Source organism: Mixophyes fleayi, chromosome 5 (genome assembly GCF_038048845.1).
Source record: "Mixophyes fleayi isolate aMixFle1 chromosome 5, aMixFle1.hap1, whole genome shotgun sequence".
Classification (NCBI taxonomy): Eukaryota; Metazoa; Chordata; class Amphibia; order Anura; family Limnodynastidae; genus Mixophyes; species Mixophyes fleayi.
This window is the reverse complement of record NC_134406.1, coordinates 203,899,443-203,919,158: the sequence shown is the minus strand read 5'-3', so window position 1 is coordinate 203,919,158 and position 19,716 is coordinate 203,899,443. Positions and strand designations below refer to the sequence as shown.

The 19,716-nt window shown below is 37.5% G+C and overlaps 1 protein-coding gene across 1 annotated transcript in view; it reads right to left on the bottom strand.

Annotated features, from left to right (window-relative positions):
- APCDD1 (APC down-regulated 1) overlaps positions 1-8,395 on the bottom strand; it is a 47,964-nt gene extending 39,569 nt beyond the window's left edge. Inside the window, 1 exon segment of the mRNA XM_075213288.1 lies at positions 8,053-8,395. Within this exon segment, the coding sequence (XP_075069389.1) occupies positions 8,053-8,116 (64 nt within the window). The 5' untranslated portion in view covers positions 8,117-8,395.
- Between the last annotated feature and the right edge of the window lie 11,321 nt (positions 8,396-19,716).

Sequence of the window (19,716 nt, the reverse complement as noted above, 5' to 3'; positions counted from 1 at the left end):
ATATGTCAGGGTCACTGCTATGATCTGAGCTGCCATATTTTCTCTTTTTGTTTAAACGGCCATCAATACCTCATTCAATATATGCAAGTTTAAAACTGAATGATGTAGTTTGCCAAAGACATTCTCATCACACAGGTGTCTGACGTTCAGGCTACAAGAAAAGTATATTGGTTATCATTTATCATTACTACTATAAATAGAATCTTCTTATCATAGAATCTCACCCTTCTGGACAGATGGTTAAACTAAAGGTCTATTTATAATGTTTTAAAATTTTCTACATATAGATTTTCTTTGCCAACTTTCACTTTGCATAGCAGTCAGTGTTCTGTGCATTTTCATTATATGGTAAAATATAACATGGCAAAAGTGGTCTAAGGCTGGGTAACACGCAGGTTTTTCAGCCAATTATTGAACCAATCACAAAGTAAACGACCGTTCGGCCCGATATCGCATTAGTGTGTACGCTTTAATGATGAACGATTATCGTTCCAAAACACATCGTATCGTTTGATTTGATTTTTAAAATAGACTGAAGATCTCGTTCAGTGATGTCATTCCAATTCTGCAGTGTGTATACACTCACGACCAGCAGTGTCCATAGATCTCTATGGAGTGTGCAGAGTCACAAACTATTAAAGAAGAGCACAGATCTGAAGGTAAATCGTGTAAAACGTGTTTAGTATGTACACATGAATCGGCATGCTGATTGGTAAAAATTTTTTTTGGGGATGTTGATAAAATTGTTAACTATATCACATCGGGAGAAATTTTCTGTACCCAGCCTAAGTATGGGGAACAACTGGCATTCAAAATCTTACAGAGGTAGAGTAAGCAAAACAGGAATTCACTGCACAAAACTGCAAAGTATTTAAATGACAATCTGGCTCTGGTCAACGACCAGTGACATCTACATTGGAAACAAAAAAAAAAGTCTCTGGTTTTACAGAGAAAACAATGATATATTTTTTGTTAACTGTACCGTGCTGTCTCACCCTGTATCGTGTTTCTGTCTGTCCCTGTACGGCGCTACGGATACCTAGTGGCGCCCTATAAATAAAAATTAATAATAATAATAATAATAATAATAATAATAATAATATCATAATGGCATGAATTAAGCAATAATGTAATATATTAACACTAAAAATTGCATAAATATGGAAGGTGTCAATTTTATACATAAGTCCTGGGAAACTTGTAATATAGCAACATCAGAAGTGACAAAGACTGCTTACCTTTTGTCAAAGCATAATTAGATTTTTAATTACAGTCTGAGTATAGCTGCTGCAAGAGATGACTAGTTTTTGTTTCTTTAGAGAGAAAAAAGTTGCAGAAAACAATTAATTATCCTTCTGGTCAGGAACATGTCTAGGTTCTGCCCATTCTGTGAGGCCTGATAACAGCTTTGCAGACATCAACATAACTTCTCTGACCTCCACTGATTGCATTGTCAGGCAGACTTCACACTGACATCTCCCATTTATAGTGCTGCAAGTAATGCTTGGCTGAGCATTCACATGGTACAAGTACAATTTCAACTTTCCTCTAAGCTGTGCAATAGGAAATTGTATATTTGTTTGTTTATCCTACTTGGAAAATGTTAAGAAAGCAGCTAAGTTAACAAAAATAAATATTATGAAATTGTTATGAACAATTAAAGCTTACAGACTTGTGATTTCAAGCGTTCTATGCATGTTATTAAAGCTTTGTAAATGTGCTCTATTGCTCATTGTCCAAAAAAACATGTTAGGGATTTAATCTATACATGCACTTTCTGACAAGTGTTCAATATGCTTTGCATTGAGTTTAAAGTTTCCTGCAGCATTTGCAATCGTTAATGCATGGCACATTATAATGTATTTCTATGGGACTGCTATTTAAGTACATAGTATACCATGCCACAGGGAGGCATTGAGAATACGCTTTGCATGCAGTGCTAACAGTGAGGACAGAGTCCAAGGTTTTGTCTACACTTTTAACAGACATTGTTTGTTAAGACATGTGCATATAATTGAGATGTGTATATGTTGAAGAGACAATACAAGTTTGGAGCCATTAGAATTTAAGCACATTCTATGAATTTTTTTTTTTTTTTAAATGTGTCTCATATTGTACTTTATGAAGAACAAACATTAGATTTACATAGTTTACTAATTTTAAAAGTAAGTAGAACATCTGATTACTGGAATGTTTATATCACATCTAAAAACCACCGTTTGTAATGGCTTTTATAATACATTAAAATGCAAGTAAGAAAGTGTATATGTCACATTGCATTTACAAATGCATTCAATCTGCATTTTTTTTAATATGCTCTGGGACAAAACAGGAGCTTGTGTGCACGAAATGCACATGTAAAATGTTTCTTATCCGCACCTCATTGCCTTTAAAATGCACTCTCATTGAGATGAATGTAAGTTTTACAACTGCGTTGACATGGACCGGATGCACCAAAATTGACCAAGAACATACATTGCCGCACAACGCAAGTTAAACTCACAATTATGTACAGTGTCATTTCGCATGATTTTTATTTTCAGACCAATTATCATCTTCCTACTGGGACCTCAATTAAAGTGGAAATAACCCGAAATCTGCCTGTCGGTCAGGGTGCCCTGCAGCATCTGGAGACCTTCCACACTCTCCACTGGCACTGTAGTAAGCTCCCATTCCATAGCCCATACTTCCCAACAGTCCCAATTATGTGGAACAGTCCCAGTTTGAGGGCTGTGTACCACCATCCCGATCAGGACAGCTTTGTACCTTTGAAAATAAATTACTGCACTATTCTATGCACCCACTTCCTTCTATTTACATCATAAAAAAGCATTTAGATTCAACCTTTGCCAAAGGATCATCTATTTAATAGGCACTATAACCTGAAAAAAACAATCTCTGCTTAATTGTGCCTAGTACAGTTGATTATATACGCTAGACATAGTACTATGTTATGTGTGCAGATTAAAGGGACAAATGCAGGATTTGTAGAGGGGGGGTTTTCACACCATGGCGCCAGTGGGCGTGATAAGCATTCATGGAGGCGTGGCTATAATTTTAGACAGTGCTTGGCTGCTCTCCAACTCTTCTTATCCCCATAATATACATGGGCAATGCTGCGTACACTACTATTAGGTGCACGCAGCACTCCCTTTTCAAGCAGAGCCGTGTGAAGCGGGGACAGGGTCCAGCCACTTCAATAATACAGTGCCCCAGGCTTGGAGGGGGGTTTCCAGGCACTAGGAACCCCCCCCCCCCTGGTTTGCCTATGGACTATGAGAAAACTTACAGATTTGTGTCTGCCATTGGTTTGCCTCCTCTCTATTGTATTTTTGGCTCTCAAGAACCAGGTCACTCCTGCAACTGTCATACTATGCTCCTAATTACATCATACCCTTACACAACAGCCCAAGCTTCATTAGTGTATTACACTAAAAACATAAGCAGGTTTGGCAGAAATGTTTAAATGTTCATCAAGAACCAGAGATAAAAATACAATGGTAATCTACTGAATGGTAAGCATGTAAGGAGACTTTGTAACACCATCATAGAAAACAAGTAATGTCCTATAATAAATGTATTACTATTCATTCACCCCTAAATATGTCTGTTAGATCGATACAAATGGAGAAAAGAAAAAACAAACAAACACTAAAATTGCATTTTAGATTGGTAAATGTAGGGTGTAGGTTGGTCGACCGGCCCAGTGGCCTCCAGATGTGTCACTGCTGATGAGTAAATACAGTTTTATCCAAAAAGGAGCATAGTGTTAAATCCCAGACATCCAAAGTAATTATTTTCGATGATATAAATATATGGCTGAAAAACACAGACGGAATCTACTAAAAGTAATGCATTTAATAAATATTGCAGAAGTATACCTACAAATTATTAAATTAAAGTAATCTGAAGGTGGTAATCTTGTTGAACTACTTACTAACTGGCTTTTCTGCTTTGAATAAAAGGACAACCAACTGCAAGTTTTACTAGTATATAAATCTGTTTTTTCCCCTGCAGCCACATCTGATCTTTTTCATACAACTTTCTGGACAGTTTCTCAAAATAACTTTTCTTTAAAAAAAAAAAAAAAAAGATAAAGTTGTGTGTGAACTGACTGAGCTAAATGAACAGGCGAAAACATCAGAAAGTTGGAACAAATCTCTGGCAAAACAGGTTATGGCAACTCTTGATTGATTGGATATCCCAAAACAGAGAATAAACAGCCGGGATTAATGCACAAGTAAAGTCAAACAGCATACTCCTGGCAAGCAGCTATTCTCATGGCATACAACTAAGTCATATTCCTCACTATTCCTCATTCAAACACTGCTACATATGTGTTGACTGAACAGAATGAGTACTAAGAAAAGGCTGCAAACAAACTGACAGGGGAAACTTTACCTTTAAACGATAGTGATAAATGCCTGAGTTGTTTTGTAAGATTTTTAGACACAATTTCTTTCACCCCACTAAGCACTAAGAGAAACCGATTGACTAAAGAATAACAATGGAAGCAAAGCAGCGGTTATAACATAGTCTTTGCTAAGAAAACATTGCTAAGTGTCTCTAAGTCTGCTCTTGCACAGAGAATACTAATAAATGCCAAATCCAGCAGCGGTATTATGTTTAGTATATCTCAAACACCCGCCCATCCATCCAGCCATCAATCAGCATTTGCAAGAAGCAAAATAGGGTGTTATAGTGTGGACTGGGATCCTATGTTGTCAAATGCTACATCAAATAAGTTAGACTCTAGCATCCTCTTGACTGTTGCAGCAGATCTTGAGTGACGGTATGTAGCTGTTTCAGAATGTGTAACAGACACACTGAAATGGTGTTTGGGGGCTCAAGCTTCTCCCTTGTGGCCTTCTGTTGCTCCACAGAATTGATGTTACCCTAACTGATTTTTCTCCATTAAATATAGTCCTGTGACATGCCTGACATGCAGCCTTTAGTGGAAAAAAGCCTCTTTACTGGGAATTAAAGAATAATTCCATCTAATAACTATCCTAGTTAACATCCCATCCACAACTACCAGAACAGGACCCAACAGGGAAACCCATCATCATCATCATTTATTTATAAAGCGCCAACATATTCCGTAGCGCTTTACAATTGGGGACAAACATAGTGAACTAATAAACAAACTGAGTAAAACGGAAGAGTTGAGAACGCCCTGCTCGCAAGCTTACAATCTATGGGACAATGGGAGTTTGACACATGAGGTTAAGTCTACATTGTGCATTTTGGCCCAACCAGACTGCAAAGGTAAAAGTGACTCATAAGCTAAATGATCCTGTCACACAACAATGTTGATCAGGGGGTAGTTGTCTTGTGTGAGATTGTGTAACGGGTGGTAATTGGGTAATGTAGTGAGGTTAAGAGGGTGGTTAAGGAATATTATAAGCTTGTCTGAAGAGGTGGGTTTTCAGAGAACGCTTGAAAGTTTTTAGACCAGAGGAAAGTCTTATTGTGCGAGGGAGAGAATTCCATAGAGTGGGTGCAGCCCGGAAAAAGTCCTGTAACCAGGAATGGGAGGATGTAATGAGTGTGGATGAGAGACGCAGATCTAGTGCAGAACGGAGTTTGCAAGTTGGGAGATATTTTGAGACAAGAGAGGAGATGTATTTTGGTGCAGCTTTGTTGATGGCCACAGTTTGGTAGCGCTCCAAATGCTTCTTCTCTAGAGCTGGGTTTCAAACAGTGTGGAGTCAGGCTGTAAAACAGGTTAACTGGACAGTGCCTTGTTAGTAATTGATACAAAGGGTATATTTAGCCCATCGGGGTTTGTCTTCAACAAAAAGGCAGTATGAAGAAAATGCCTTTACAGAAATCTCCGATGATTTTTCCTCGCAAAAAATGAGCAGAGATTTTACTGTAGTAACGGTAAAAATCCGCAGCCACAGTGTTCTGAGGAACATCGCGGATAACTGAATTCCCCCCTTAGAATCTTGAGACCAGTGCCCTGTGTTGCTCTTAGGAGTTTGCCAAAAGTAATAAGTAATAGGTAATAATAAGAAGAAATTGAGAGAACTCTTTTATATTGAGTGTAAAAACTGTCTGTACCACATTTATAGATCACAATTCGAGAAGAGCGAAACTTCACATCAATCAAGTTTCACAATGGAAGAGGCGATTTGACACAAGTGTGAAGTTCTGATGCAGTTCTTTAAGTTCTGCCTTTTCTTTGCCAAGTAATGCAGTTCCGCTTTCTATTTGTAAATTCACATTTTGCATAATGTATAGTTCATGAATGGAGCTAGGACGGTAAAGGTCAGTTCATTCTGCTGTGTGGTGCAGTTGCGGTTGGTCTGGGAGCTCTTAAGGCCAAATGCCACCAGCCAAACATGGGAAATTTTATGGCTAGATGCAAACTAAGGAGATTACTTTGCAGAATAGTTTTGAAAGTGTTGCTTTTTTCCTGACCACAATAAATAGTTTTATACGCAAATTTAAAATCCATTTTCTTTATTTCTTCCATTATAGTTCACATCAGTCTATATATTTCTGATTGGGATATACATCCAAATCATGGTTTATTCATCTAAACTGGGAATGTCTATATCACAGATTTCCACTGCACACAGAGGGAAACATTTACTTCTTATGACTACTGATACAAATCCTATCCTATAGAATAAAGTCAACATCTACCTGGCCCGATTTACCACATGTGATTATCGTATCAATACTATTAGATGGTATATAACAATCTTATTTGCCCAGACCATAATGACTGCAATGTCTTACATTTCCACTTATCATTTACAAACATAAAATACATTAATTCTGAAAGCTACAGAATAGTAATATGTATTGTAAGTAACCACCATGCATGATAGACAAATCACTCACTGCTATTTACTCTGTGAACTTTAATAGATGTTTATGACTCCACTAGATTGGATAACCCTGAATATAAGTATATTCCACAAATAACTTTCTCTGACATTAGTTATTTAAATGGTCCAATAACATGTTCTTGAAAACCTGTAAAATTGAATATTGCTCTATTGTAATAAATCAAGCGTGCTATCCATAACAATGAAAGGGAGCAACTAGCTGCAGACCATGATATAACCTCAGTGCCAGCACCTTGTAATATTAGACTCCCTATTAGACATTGACAATATTAGACATTGTCTCCCTGTCACAGACATCAAACAATCCAGGCTAGAAGTGTGTAATTCTCTATACTTAATAACACATACATATATATATTTACATATATATATATATATATATATATATATATATATATATATATTTACATTTATATATATATATATATATATATATATATATATATATATATATATATATATATATAATATATATATATATACATACATACACACACACTCATACAATCAATCAAAATTTGGTTGTTGGTTGTTACATTGAGTGAAAAAAAAATCTTATGCCTCTAATTCAAAAATAATGCACATGGTATAATAATTATATTATGGATGTTACATTTAATATCGACAAGTTCCAAAACAAACCAATATTACTCATATAAAGTGTGATAATCTAGCATAGCAACAGTGGCAATGCAATAAAATTGCAGCACAGTGGAAAGTGATGCTCTTTTATGTAGGACAATAATATAAATGTCTCACTACTCCTATATATGTGTGTAAAAGTCCACCAAGTTTTTATTAGCGTTTGGGATGCTTTTTGAGCCTCTAAGGTTGTAAATTTTGATAAATGTTTTGCAGTCGTTAATACTGACACGTCCTTCTCCCTTTTGGGAATGATAAAGTATTAACTAAGGAAAAAAGTGCATTAATAACATGAGCCTGTCATTTCTGCAACTAACTCCCAGCTCAGGGGATTTAATAAATGTCTTAGATGTAAAATCAAGCATATGTATTGTCTTTAAATAGGAGATACCATGGAACATCATCATAGATATAACATCATATCCATATCACTGTATTATTATGTCCCGCACTAGAGATTTATAGTAACATTTGTAGGAAAATATGATGATGAACCCATGGGGATCGGGACAGATTGCCCCATAAATGTAAGAGGCAGTACACATACCAGACAAGATGATGACAAGAAGCGAGCAGACCAGCGCTTGGAAGCACGAGCAGGAGATCTCCATGGCTTCTGAGCTTCTGTGAACAATTTACAATCCAAACAGATCTTGTAACTTTTAGAAATTAATCCAACAGGCAAGTATTTCCGTGCTGTCCACCTAGGTGAAAGTGATCAGTGCCCGGAGCTCACTCATAGCTACCCCCAGTCAGTGTTAGTTAGTGCCCCCTCTTACTACCCTACAGGCGCAATCCTTCTCTCCCAGTCCTCCCTTCTGTTATACAGCGGGGATGAGCAGACTGCAAACCTCAGCTCACCGTCCTTGTCTCCTTGTACTGAGTGAGCTTCTTTCCCATTCACTGCAGTATAAGCGGAGGGGGCGTGCAGGGGGAGGGGTGTCAGACATCCTCAGCACAGTCATTTCTATTCAGCAGTGTGATATTGAAGCTTATGTGGTTAAAGTGTAAAGATGTTCTTCAAAGGCAGAAAATGGAGGAAAGCAGGGGTATTGTCAGGCTTGAGTCTTAGTGATTTTAGCTGCAATACAATTATATCACTTGGCAGTAATATTAGTTTGTATTCACTTGTATGAGAGTTCACTTTAACTGACTTTGAGACTTTTTAACACTTGTGATTATTGCTTGTCAAAATGCAAGATGTCTCAAGTGGCATCACAGTACACTTTTTTTTTATCTAATAATGGGGAGAGGTCCTTATATTAAATAAACAAAATAATAATTTTGTAATATAAGGCTGGGCATTTTTTAAAATGGATAGATAACTGTGCAAAAGAGGTATTTTAATCCATAGTGAGCAACCAGATTGTAACTTTATTCTTCTAATACTGTTAAGAAAGGGAAAGTGAAGTTTTTTAAATGTTGCCTAGTGTCTTTAGTTCAAATCTGGTACAAAAGTTAAACTAAATGTGTTTGCATTGCTCATGAAAGAATGCAAACTGTTAACACCAGAATTATTAAGCTGCATTACTTCTCTAAAGTGTTTTGGGTTCTTAGCTTACAGAACGCATGAAACATGAGCATTAATCCATTATGACATGGTATTGTTCTGTTACATGAAAAGAAGAACTAAAGGAATCCAAAACTATTTTATCAGAGTATTGATATAACTTGAACTGATGCAAATATCCAAATTACTTGATTAAATATAGAAATTATTGAGGAAAATCATTACATTCACTTTGCAATAGGTGGCCAGGGAAACTACTGGGATAACTATGTAAATTCTAGTGATCGCATTTCCCCATATAGGGCTTCAATTACAGCTGAGTGCAAGTCTATTTGCACTTAGTAAATGTGTAAATTTGTGATTTGAGTAAAATTTGTTGTACTTATTATGCACACAATTTAGAGATTCTAGTAAGAGTTAAAACTCTATTTTTAGGTGTAGATTTTGCACGTTCGTAAACCAGGTGCAAGATTATGTGTTGATGATGATTTGAGCATCTTTGCCCTGGACGCATATTTATGCTCTTTTTTTAAGTTGGATATAATTTTTTTATTCTATGGTGCTATAATTTTACTTTAGTATTGTCTTAAAAATATAAGACACTAAAATATGAAGACATTTCCCAGTAGTTAAAGACCACTTAATCTAAAACCAAAGCACCTAAAATGTGCAGTTATTTATTTCAGTGTCTCTAAACACATTAATAAACAAGTAGAAAATAGCAGATACCTAATTTTATACATTTTGATCTGTAGAATGTTCTGAGAACTAAGGAACAGAATGCACCTGTATGAATGTTCCTGAGTGATGCCCCTGAGTAAAGTGGATGAATGCAGCCACCGCTTGGGCTGCCTAGTTGTAGTTGTGTAGTGGCAAGACTGGAGAATTTCAAATGTCTACTCCTGTGCCCGGCAAAGGCCCCCGGAAAGATATAACTCTCCATTTCTGTTATACTAAATGACGACTTTAGAGTTCCTGTCATCCCAGAGCCCTTCCAAGACAGCTGCTGGGTGACAAGTGTGAGCCAGAGTGAGTTTCAAGAGGGAGACATCAGTACTTAACTATAAAAAGTGACATACTTGAGCACCAGAGAAAGAGAGCCTGAGTTCTGAGAGAAAGGCTCTGGAATCCAGTAAGTGGCCTGACAGGACTGGGTGATTGTGGGAAACAATGAGAGCTTGGTAGTGCAGTGAAGGCAGGTGCCATCAGCCTGACTTGTTAGTGAGTGGAGTGTTAGAGGTCCATGCTCAGAGGAGTATGTGTGTAAGAACTGAGCACAAGTGGCGCAGGATACAGCGGTTAAATAGAGATACCTTGCAGTCAGGTGAAATCAGGACAAGTGGATAAACCTTGATAGCACTGAAGCTGAAGAGTGAGAGACAGTGGCAATCCCAATTACAGAGAATGTCAGCTCTGGGGACAGTATTGCAACTGAAATTAACTGAACCAAGAGCTGTGCAGGAGAAAAAGATATCGTAAAAATTATTATTTTTATCAAAGAGGTGGTTTGGTGCCACTTGATTTATCAACTGTAATTGGTATATGCAACCATCAGCTCTACACTTAACATTCTTGTTACTAAACCTGCACCTGCAGGGTCTCTATGTTATCAGGGGCGCACGCAGGTGGGGTTTCTGGGTCTCCAGGAACCCCTCCCCTCCGCTAACGAAGTGCCACACATAGCGGCACTGTACTATACAGCAGCTGTGGCGCTGTCAAAGAAGCGTCCGCGGCGGTGCTGTATTGTATACAGCACCGCCGCGGACGCTTCTTTGACAGCGTCACAGCTGCTGTATAGTACAGTGCTGCCGAAATGGAGCTGCTGCGTATGCGCGGGTGCATGTGCAGCAGCTCTCTCACTTTTTTTTTTTTTTGGGGGGGGGGGGGGGAATCCTAAAAATCCTGCGTGCGCCCCTGGTTATGGGGCCAAGAACACTGATCTAGACCTTGGTGGCAAGTCTTCAGAGGTCTCCATGGGTAGGTGGCTATGGAAGTGCACCCACATGGGGCTACAATTATATATATGATTGTAAGACAAACATGTGCATTCTTGCATTATTTTCATAAGAGCTGCTCCAGGCAGTGCTGTGAGATGTTAAACAGGACGCACCGAAATGTCTTAATCTGTCTGAAAATTAGACATATCCACAGAAAGTCGCAAACAAGTATTAAATGAGGTACAGGAATACTAAGTGATGCAAATCAGTCTCATCTGTCTGCATGCTTTACGGCTGTCACCAGAAAACACTTCTATGTGTCTTAGGACTGCAGCATTTCTGTGTATACAGTGTAGATGTTAAATCCATGTTCTTGTACATCTATGATGTCAGCATTTTAACACTTAACACATGGGGGCAGATCAAGGGATTTAAAATGTCACAGGACAGTTGATAAATGTGAAAGAAACAAAAACTGAGTAGAACATTTCCATGCCAAAGACATTTTTTTTTATAAATATACACTGATACAGAAAAGGTGATGAAAGAGGTGATAAAGGAGGACAACTATTCACTAAGCACAAATTACAACACACAAGGCTGGAGAATGACTAATGGGAGGAGTTGAAGCCATTTCTTTTTAGGTACAGAACAGATGCACTAGTAGGCTTTGTTTTGCAAATCAGTGTAAAAAATATCAGATCTTCATTTTGAGGAGGGAGGTTATTGAAATAAGATAAAGGGCTGCTTTGTCACAGTGATGGCTTGATACTAATTCTCTCATAGATGAGAGATGTTAAATGACCATACTGTCTTATGCTCATATCATATGCTAATGATAAGACTTATACATTATTATGAACAGTGGTCTGGGTCTTCTTCCCTAATTTAATTGCTGTAGTGTCCTGGCAATCAAGCGTCCTCTTTTCCACCACAAACGTCTAAGTGATGTGTGTACTGTCTGGAGGTTTTGGGCCCAATCCAAGCTTATATCTCTATTAGTGTAGCTCTGATCACAAAGACAGTAAATAGCCCCCAAAAACCTCCTGACATCGTACACTTGAGGTGAGATTCCAGGTGGAAGTAGAGGAAAACAGGAAAAGGCTGGGGATCTATTCAGTGGTGGACTGTGCAATGGGGTCAAAGTGCAATGTTGCTGGCAATCTTGGGGATACAGTGCTATGTGGCTAGAAATGATGGAGTCTCTATACAGAGTAGTTTGCAATCATGGAATCTCTGTGAAATACAGCTTGCAATAATGGGGTCTTTGCACAATGGGTTTATGCAGATTCTGCACCAGAGCTCAGGGGCATCTAGCTACAGCACAGGGGTGCATGCTGTTAAAATGTAGAAGTCTAACATATACTTTGTGCGTCTATTCTTGCACTTTATGTATCAGACACAAAAGAGGGAACATTTTTAAGGAAAGCAGTAGAGGGCAAACCTCCAATTGCAAATCTACAACCAAGGCCTGATTAAGGGTCACAGCAGCCCTAGGCTAATACACCAGTTGGCGCCCCCCTTCACCTTGCCGCTCCTCACCCCACCTCCCACCACCAATGTGTGTGTAATTTTATATATATATATATATATATACATATATATATATATAAAAACAAAATTGTAATTGTAAAATATTAATTAAAACATAAGACACAGTTTATCTCTTATCTGATCTTGCAGGGTAGGCTACCTGATGTTGTCTCTTGCTTGTTCTTGTAGCGTTGCTAGTTGGCTGGCTTAAACTTGGAGTCCTGTAATTAAAATGTGGAAAATTTGTATTATAGTGCAAAATTTTAACAAACCCTTAATGATTCAAACACAAGATTCCATTATAACCATATAAAACAAACCACTAGTACAGGTATTGACAATTAAATATATGAAAATTATTTACAATCATATACTAACATCTACCAACCCTGACTGTATAATATTTAACATTCTAGTCACCGCCACACAATACAGAGATCATGCCCCCCACAAACTATTTCATCAGCTCCATCCGCCAGTACATCCCCCCAGCCATTGTTATCAACTCCCACCAGAAGGTTTATGACCCCCACCGTCCATTTCATCACCCACCCAACCACTCATTTGCTCACCCCCCAGTCAATTCATTAACCCTCCCTAGCCAATTTGTCACCCCCCAGTCAATTAATTAACCCTTCCCCATAGTCAAGTCATTAACCCCCCAGCTAATGCATTAACCCCCCTCAGTCACATCATTAACCCCCACTCAGTCACTTCATTAACCCCCCCAGTTACTTTATTAACCTACCCTAGTCACTTCATTAACCCCCCTCCCAGTCTCTTTATTAACCCCCCTCCTAGTCACTTCATTAACCCCCCCAGTCACTTCATTAACCTCTCAGTCAATTAATTTACCCCCCTAGCCACTTCTTTAACCCCTCCAGTCACTTCATTAACCACTCCAAGTCACTTCATTAACCCCTCACAGTCAAATCATTAACTCCCTGTCACTCCATTAACCCCCCCCCCCAGTCACCTCATTTACCACCCCCAGTCAGTTCATTAACCCCTACCTGTCACTTTATTAACCCCTCCTAGTCAATTCATTAACCCCCTAGTCACTTCTTTAACTCCCCCTCTCCCCAGCCATTAAGCAGTTTCCAGTTAATCACCCCCCCAGTCATCTCCCTCCTCCTCCCCCCTTTATTACATATTTAACAAATAGAACTTAACTTGATGTCTTCTGCTCCTCTTCTCTCTGGCACTTCTGTCTTCTTGACTTCTTGATAGGCAGCTAACAGCACATCCCATGCTGTTAGCTGCCCTGTCAGTGCTCTGTGATTAGTGTGGTCATGTGATCATCTCACATGACCACACTAAGCTTAGCACGCAGTTGCACTGACAGGGCAGCTAACAGCATGGGATGTGTTGTTAGTTGCCTGCATCAGTGTAATTGGATACACTGACAGTCGGGACCGCCACTTTGAGACCAGGGGCGGCCATTTTTTAAATAAAATGCTTATTAATTGTGTCGGCGCTGCGCCCCACAGGGAACCAGCGCCCCAGGCTGCAGCCTGATCAGCTTAATGGTTGATCAGGCCCTGTCTACAACTGACAAAAGTTCTATGCTTGTTGTCCACAATTGAGAAGTACACACAGGTACCTATTAAGGGTCTTATGTAGAATTGTATGCAATTTCATTCTACAACGCAGACAGAAATTGCATCCCAAAAATGACACTTCTTACACAGGTATGTTCAACCAGATGCACTTAAGCTGATAGTCATCACTATAAGTTTGTAACTTACACCATCGGCAATTTTCCCAGCCCCTGACAGACGCATATATGTATGAGTTTCAGTCTACATAAGTTGCATTTGCTCCAACACGGCCTTACACACCTCCTCCTTCCCCATTCCGTCTCTTCAATTGTAAGGGGCCTTAAGTACAAGATGCACTGACATATGTATGAATGGCAGCTCCTCAGTGTGTTTTCTGCTTGTTTTTGTGTGTGAGCTTTGAACATAGTCCTATATGCAGACCTTATGTGATTGCTATGGGTGGTTCTCCATTTATGAAATCTGTTCAGCATTACTCTTGCATAGTGACCTTTAAGACCACCCTTGTATTTCAATACACATGTTCTTAGCTAACAGTCATTCAGAACTCAATGCTGCTTCACAATGAGCAGTAATCAGTTTCTTCTGTTCCTGCATCCTAAAAATGCATGGAAAATGATATTGGCTTCTCTTTCCTTTGCAGTATAGAAGATGAATAATTTTAGGGGTCAGGCCCTTTATCTTTCATGTATGACTTTGTATCTTTAGGCCAGCAGCAAGGAACTTTGAGAACTTTATTACTATGCACACTGAGTAAAATGTGTCACTTAATATCTGTTTGGATAACAACACTATAAAATAAATATATATTTGAATCTGTAATCAATCACTTTATCTGGGCTGGCAAATATTAATTATCATGATGATGTAATCAACTTTCCTGGCATCTTAAAGAAATCAGTTTTTTCAAGTTTTACAATCCACTGCAATAAAGACCAGGGGTAAATGTATCAAGCTGAGAGTTTTCCGGCGGGTTTGAAAAACCAATCAGATTCTAACTATCATTTATTTAATACATTCTACAAAATGAAAGCTAGAATCTGATTGGTTGCTATAGGCAACATCTCCACTTTTCAAACCCGCTGGAAAACTCTCAGCTTGATACATTTACCCCTGAAATAAATATATTTAGCATGGATGTATTGGATTCACTGAATATAATTAATGCAGCATGGCAACTGTTGAGAAAACAGTTAATAAAATATGGATTCACATATTTAATCATCCATGATCTAAAGAAACTATCTATTTTGGTCAGATTATTATGGAGTTGCAGTTATAGTTATGAGAAATTATAACGTTTACTTTTTTTGTAGATATTGAAACACTTTAAGCACATATCTAATAGTATTTATTTATGTACAGTGTAGTAAAATAAATACTGCATTGTGGATCATACTTCACACCCCTTTGAAAAAATAAGTCCCACCCCTGATTAAGATCAAATAAGTTCCACCCCTGATCAAGATCAAATAAGTCCCACCTCTGATTTACCCAAGCCATGCCCATGGTCTGCCAAGTTGACAGTTATGGTGTAAATAATTGGGAGCAAAGCAATACCATTGGGTGCTTATAACCCAATACCATTTTTAACTCCACTTATCCAGGTGAGCACTATCATATATATTAAAAAGCAAAAATCACTGTATCGCTAATACATCATATATGTAGGTAATTTTCACGGTTTCGCTGGGCCTAGAAATAGCTCTGACTACAGAACAGCTATTTGTTGAATATAAACATGCACCATCAGTATCTGTTTCCGCACATTAAATTGTTCTATATAAATGTGGAATTGAAAACAGTAAATTTATCATATCTTTCTATTACAGCTGTTATAGTAAATATATATAAACATTTAAATTTATTGTATTTTCAACAAGTATTATTTTCTGCCTCATATACAAGACAGAAGAAAACAATAAAAAATGATTGAAGAAAAAGTATAGTGATTGCAAAATCAGCTCTGCACAAATCATCTATCAGCACAGCGACTGTACTGCATGCAAATGGATTCGGCAGACCTCATTGTGAATATGGAAAAGCAAGATCAAGGATGTGTAATGCACAGGCCCCAAAGGAACATTAACCTCTGGCCCTCATCATTCTCCCACTCACATGTATAAAGAGCCCAAGGAAATATTTATTAGCATAATGTGGCTCATTATTTGTGCATACCAGAACCAACATTAACTCTTTTACTGCTAGAGGGCTTTAAATTCATTCATATCAAACCTGATACATGCTAAACAATACACTTCATATGCACAGTATCTATCAAATATTCCATTTTATGTAGATAATCTTGCCATTAAATTCATCTATTAGAGAGTTTATTGCGGATTTATGTAAATAGATAATATAGCTTTAGTAAAATAAGAGAATAGTCTAATATCTGATGGATTCTGCCTGAAGTCTGATATATGCCTAGTAGCTTTGTTTCAGAAATTGGTTATTAGAACTTGAAGGGGTTGTTCACTTTTGGACTTTTCTCTCCTCTGTTTTCTGTACCTACAGCAAATACGGAAGGGGTCATCGCCGTTTCCCCATTACCTGCTGCTGGGGGCTGGATCATAGTCCACAAGCCAGGGCAACTGCTGGACAGGAGGACTTAGTTCATCCAATCCTATACAATAAAGCTATATCAAAGTGCTTCTATCTAGCTGTATTAAATAGGACTGGATGGATTGAGTCATCCTCTGTACTGTGTGCTTTCACCTTTACAGCGGCTCATGGTGACAGGTAATGGGGAAGGTGCATGTCCTAGGGAAGGGACACAGCCCAGTATTTTCTATGTGGGAGGGCAGGATATAATTAAACAAAGGGGATGACAACCCCCTTACCATTTAAGTAATAAATACATTTTTCTCAGCTATTATGAAATACTTTCTGTTTCAAAATAGCAGACAGATCACACATTAGCTATAGGTTTAGTCCTAATATAATACAATTGAATCACATTGACTTGCAATAAATTATGGGACTATTCTCAGGGCAGCTAGTTCAACTGCCCTCGAAAGGGTCCATCTTTGTTTTTCCCATCATGTCTTTTTCCTCCACTGCTTGTGGGGAACTACAATGTATTCATACTTAGCATTATATAGTATATAACATGTAATGTTGATGCTATGACACAGATCTGTTTAAGACACTCCTGTACTAGTCTAAATAACCAAGGATGAGACTTGTATAAATGACAATAATGTGCTGGAATCCAATTAAACAGCTCTGTCAACTTATATATAATATATATAATCTATATATTTTATATATAATATCTATATATTATATATAATATCTATATATTATATATATATATATCCTATATATATAGTATATATCCTATATATATATAGTATATATATATATATATATATATATATATATATATTTCTAATATATAAATGTCTAGTGGCGTGTGTTAGTCTGTCTGTGTGTGGAAAAAATAAAACCAAGCTGCAGCGCCACCTGCTGGGCGGAGTTATACACTGACCTACTAAATTCTTAGTGTGTGTGGAAAATTAAATTCAGAAAGGGCTGAAATTTGGTATACTAAGATGTTTTTAATTTGTTAATTTAATTTGTTAATTGTTAAAAGTGTTTATAAAGATTTAAAAAAAAAATATATATATTTCTTGAAGGAGAAGTGACAGTTGGGAGTGGTTGGTGGTTGCCGGGGGTGACAGTGGGGAGTGGTTGGTGGTTGAGGCCTGGGCTATGGCCCAAATGCATGACAAGCACCTTTTTAACACCTTAAGTAGCTTGATTTGACTAGAATACATGAGTATCATGCACGGGTTAACTTGTATATATATATATATATATATATATATATATATATATATATATATATATATCTATAAATATATATATAATCCTTTGTGTAAGTGTGGTGCCACTGAAGGCATCAGATTTAGATGGGTACTTTTTCCAACTGGTGCACCCAACCGCCCAGTTTGCCTTAAACTAATTTGCTCCATCTACAGTATACTATGAATAAAAGAGTATCCTATAACGACTCTTCATTATTTATAGAGATGAGTGAAATTTTTTAATCTGTTTCAAGAAATACTCGTCTCATTCCGCATTTGGCTGTGAAATTTTGCAGGTTTACCAGAGGAATTTGGCCCTAAGCGCATCCAGTCCTACCCCATTCACATCACGCAGTAGAATAAATTGATCATTGCTGTCCCAGCTCTCTTCATAGTCTAAATATTCAACAAAATTCAATTCTATAAATAAGGTGCAGAATGGCATTCTACAGAATGGTGAAACAGAAGTAAAACCCAATGTTTGTATAACCAGAATTTCATACTTCTGAAAAAATCCTAAAATCACACAACATGTTGCCACAATTTCCCAAAAATGGTGTTCTAATGTATTTTAAAGGAGATTATGTTCAACTAGACATAGAAATCCTTCGTGTCTTTTCGCATCTCTATAACTTACAGCACTGAAAATGTTGTTCCAAAATATATTACAGATCAGCAATTGTCCTACTTGGGGCTAGATTTACTAAACGGTTTGGAAAAGTGGAGATGTTGCCTATAGAAACCAATCAGATTCTAGCTTTGATTTATTTAGTGCATTCTACAAAATGACAGCTAGAATCTGATTGGTTGCTATAGGCAACAGTTTAGTAAATATAGCCCTTGGTGTTTAAAGGGTTACAGTTTGGGAATAGCCTCTCTTCACAGCTTCAATCAAACTCCTGCAAGTTTAGTAATAACAATTCCATCTTGTGTGTTACTGTAATCAGATTTGAGCTTTGTCTTCATACTTTAGCTTTTGAAAATAAATAGTGAAAGAATTTCATTATGTTTAAACTTTAAGTACATTTATTTATTTGCCATGAATTTGGCTGTCACGTGAAGGTAGATTATTTTCTGTTGTTGGAAATTATGGGAGAGGGAAATATCGCTTCAATGATTAATGAAGCTGAACTTGAACTTGTTTGACTGTTATGTTTCTGCCGATGGACATCTTGACACATGCAGGGTTCCACATCACTACTAAGTTCACTTTGTTTTTCTTACATCTCATTTTAATATAAGAATAGCACTAGTATAGTGTACAGCTCTTTCACAAAGTCTTGACAGCTAATGACAGCTGAAGGAGATGGATGCCTATGAAGATCTTCCAATAAGAATATTGGAACAGTGAAAGACGGACCGGACAGTTTGTGCTTCAAGCAAAGTACAAGATTAACAACTGCAAAAGTAAAAGCCATTACTACAGCTAATTTTAATAAGATAGTAACTTCTAGTGTTAGCACTAGTAAATGACTTATGACAGTACTTATAATTCCAAAAAAGTTCTTGCTGAATGTCATCAGACTTGACAAAGGGCCTGATGTTAGGAGCAAAGCAAAGAAAAGGAGCAAATTTAGACCTTGTCAAATCCAATTTGCATTAGAGAGGGAGGTACATTTAAAATGTATGGACAGATTTATAGCTAGGATACGGCATGTCATAGATAAATGTAGTATCAATAAATAAAGCTATCAAGTATTTGTGCGCTACAGGAAAAAACTGTTAGTATTTTCCTTGTGTGCAAAAAAATAAGCAAATTTGTACCTCTTGCATTGTAACATGGTTGGTCCAGGTGCAAATTTACTCTTTTTTTTGCTTTGCTCCTAACTCAACATCAGCCCCAAAGTTGCATAGTTCACG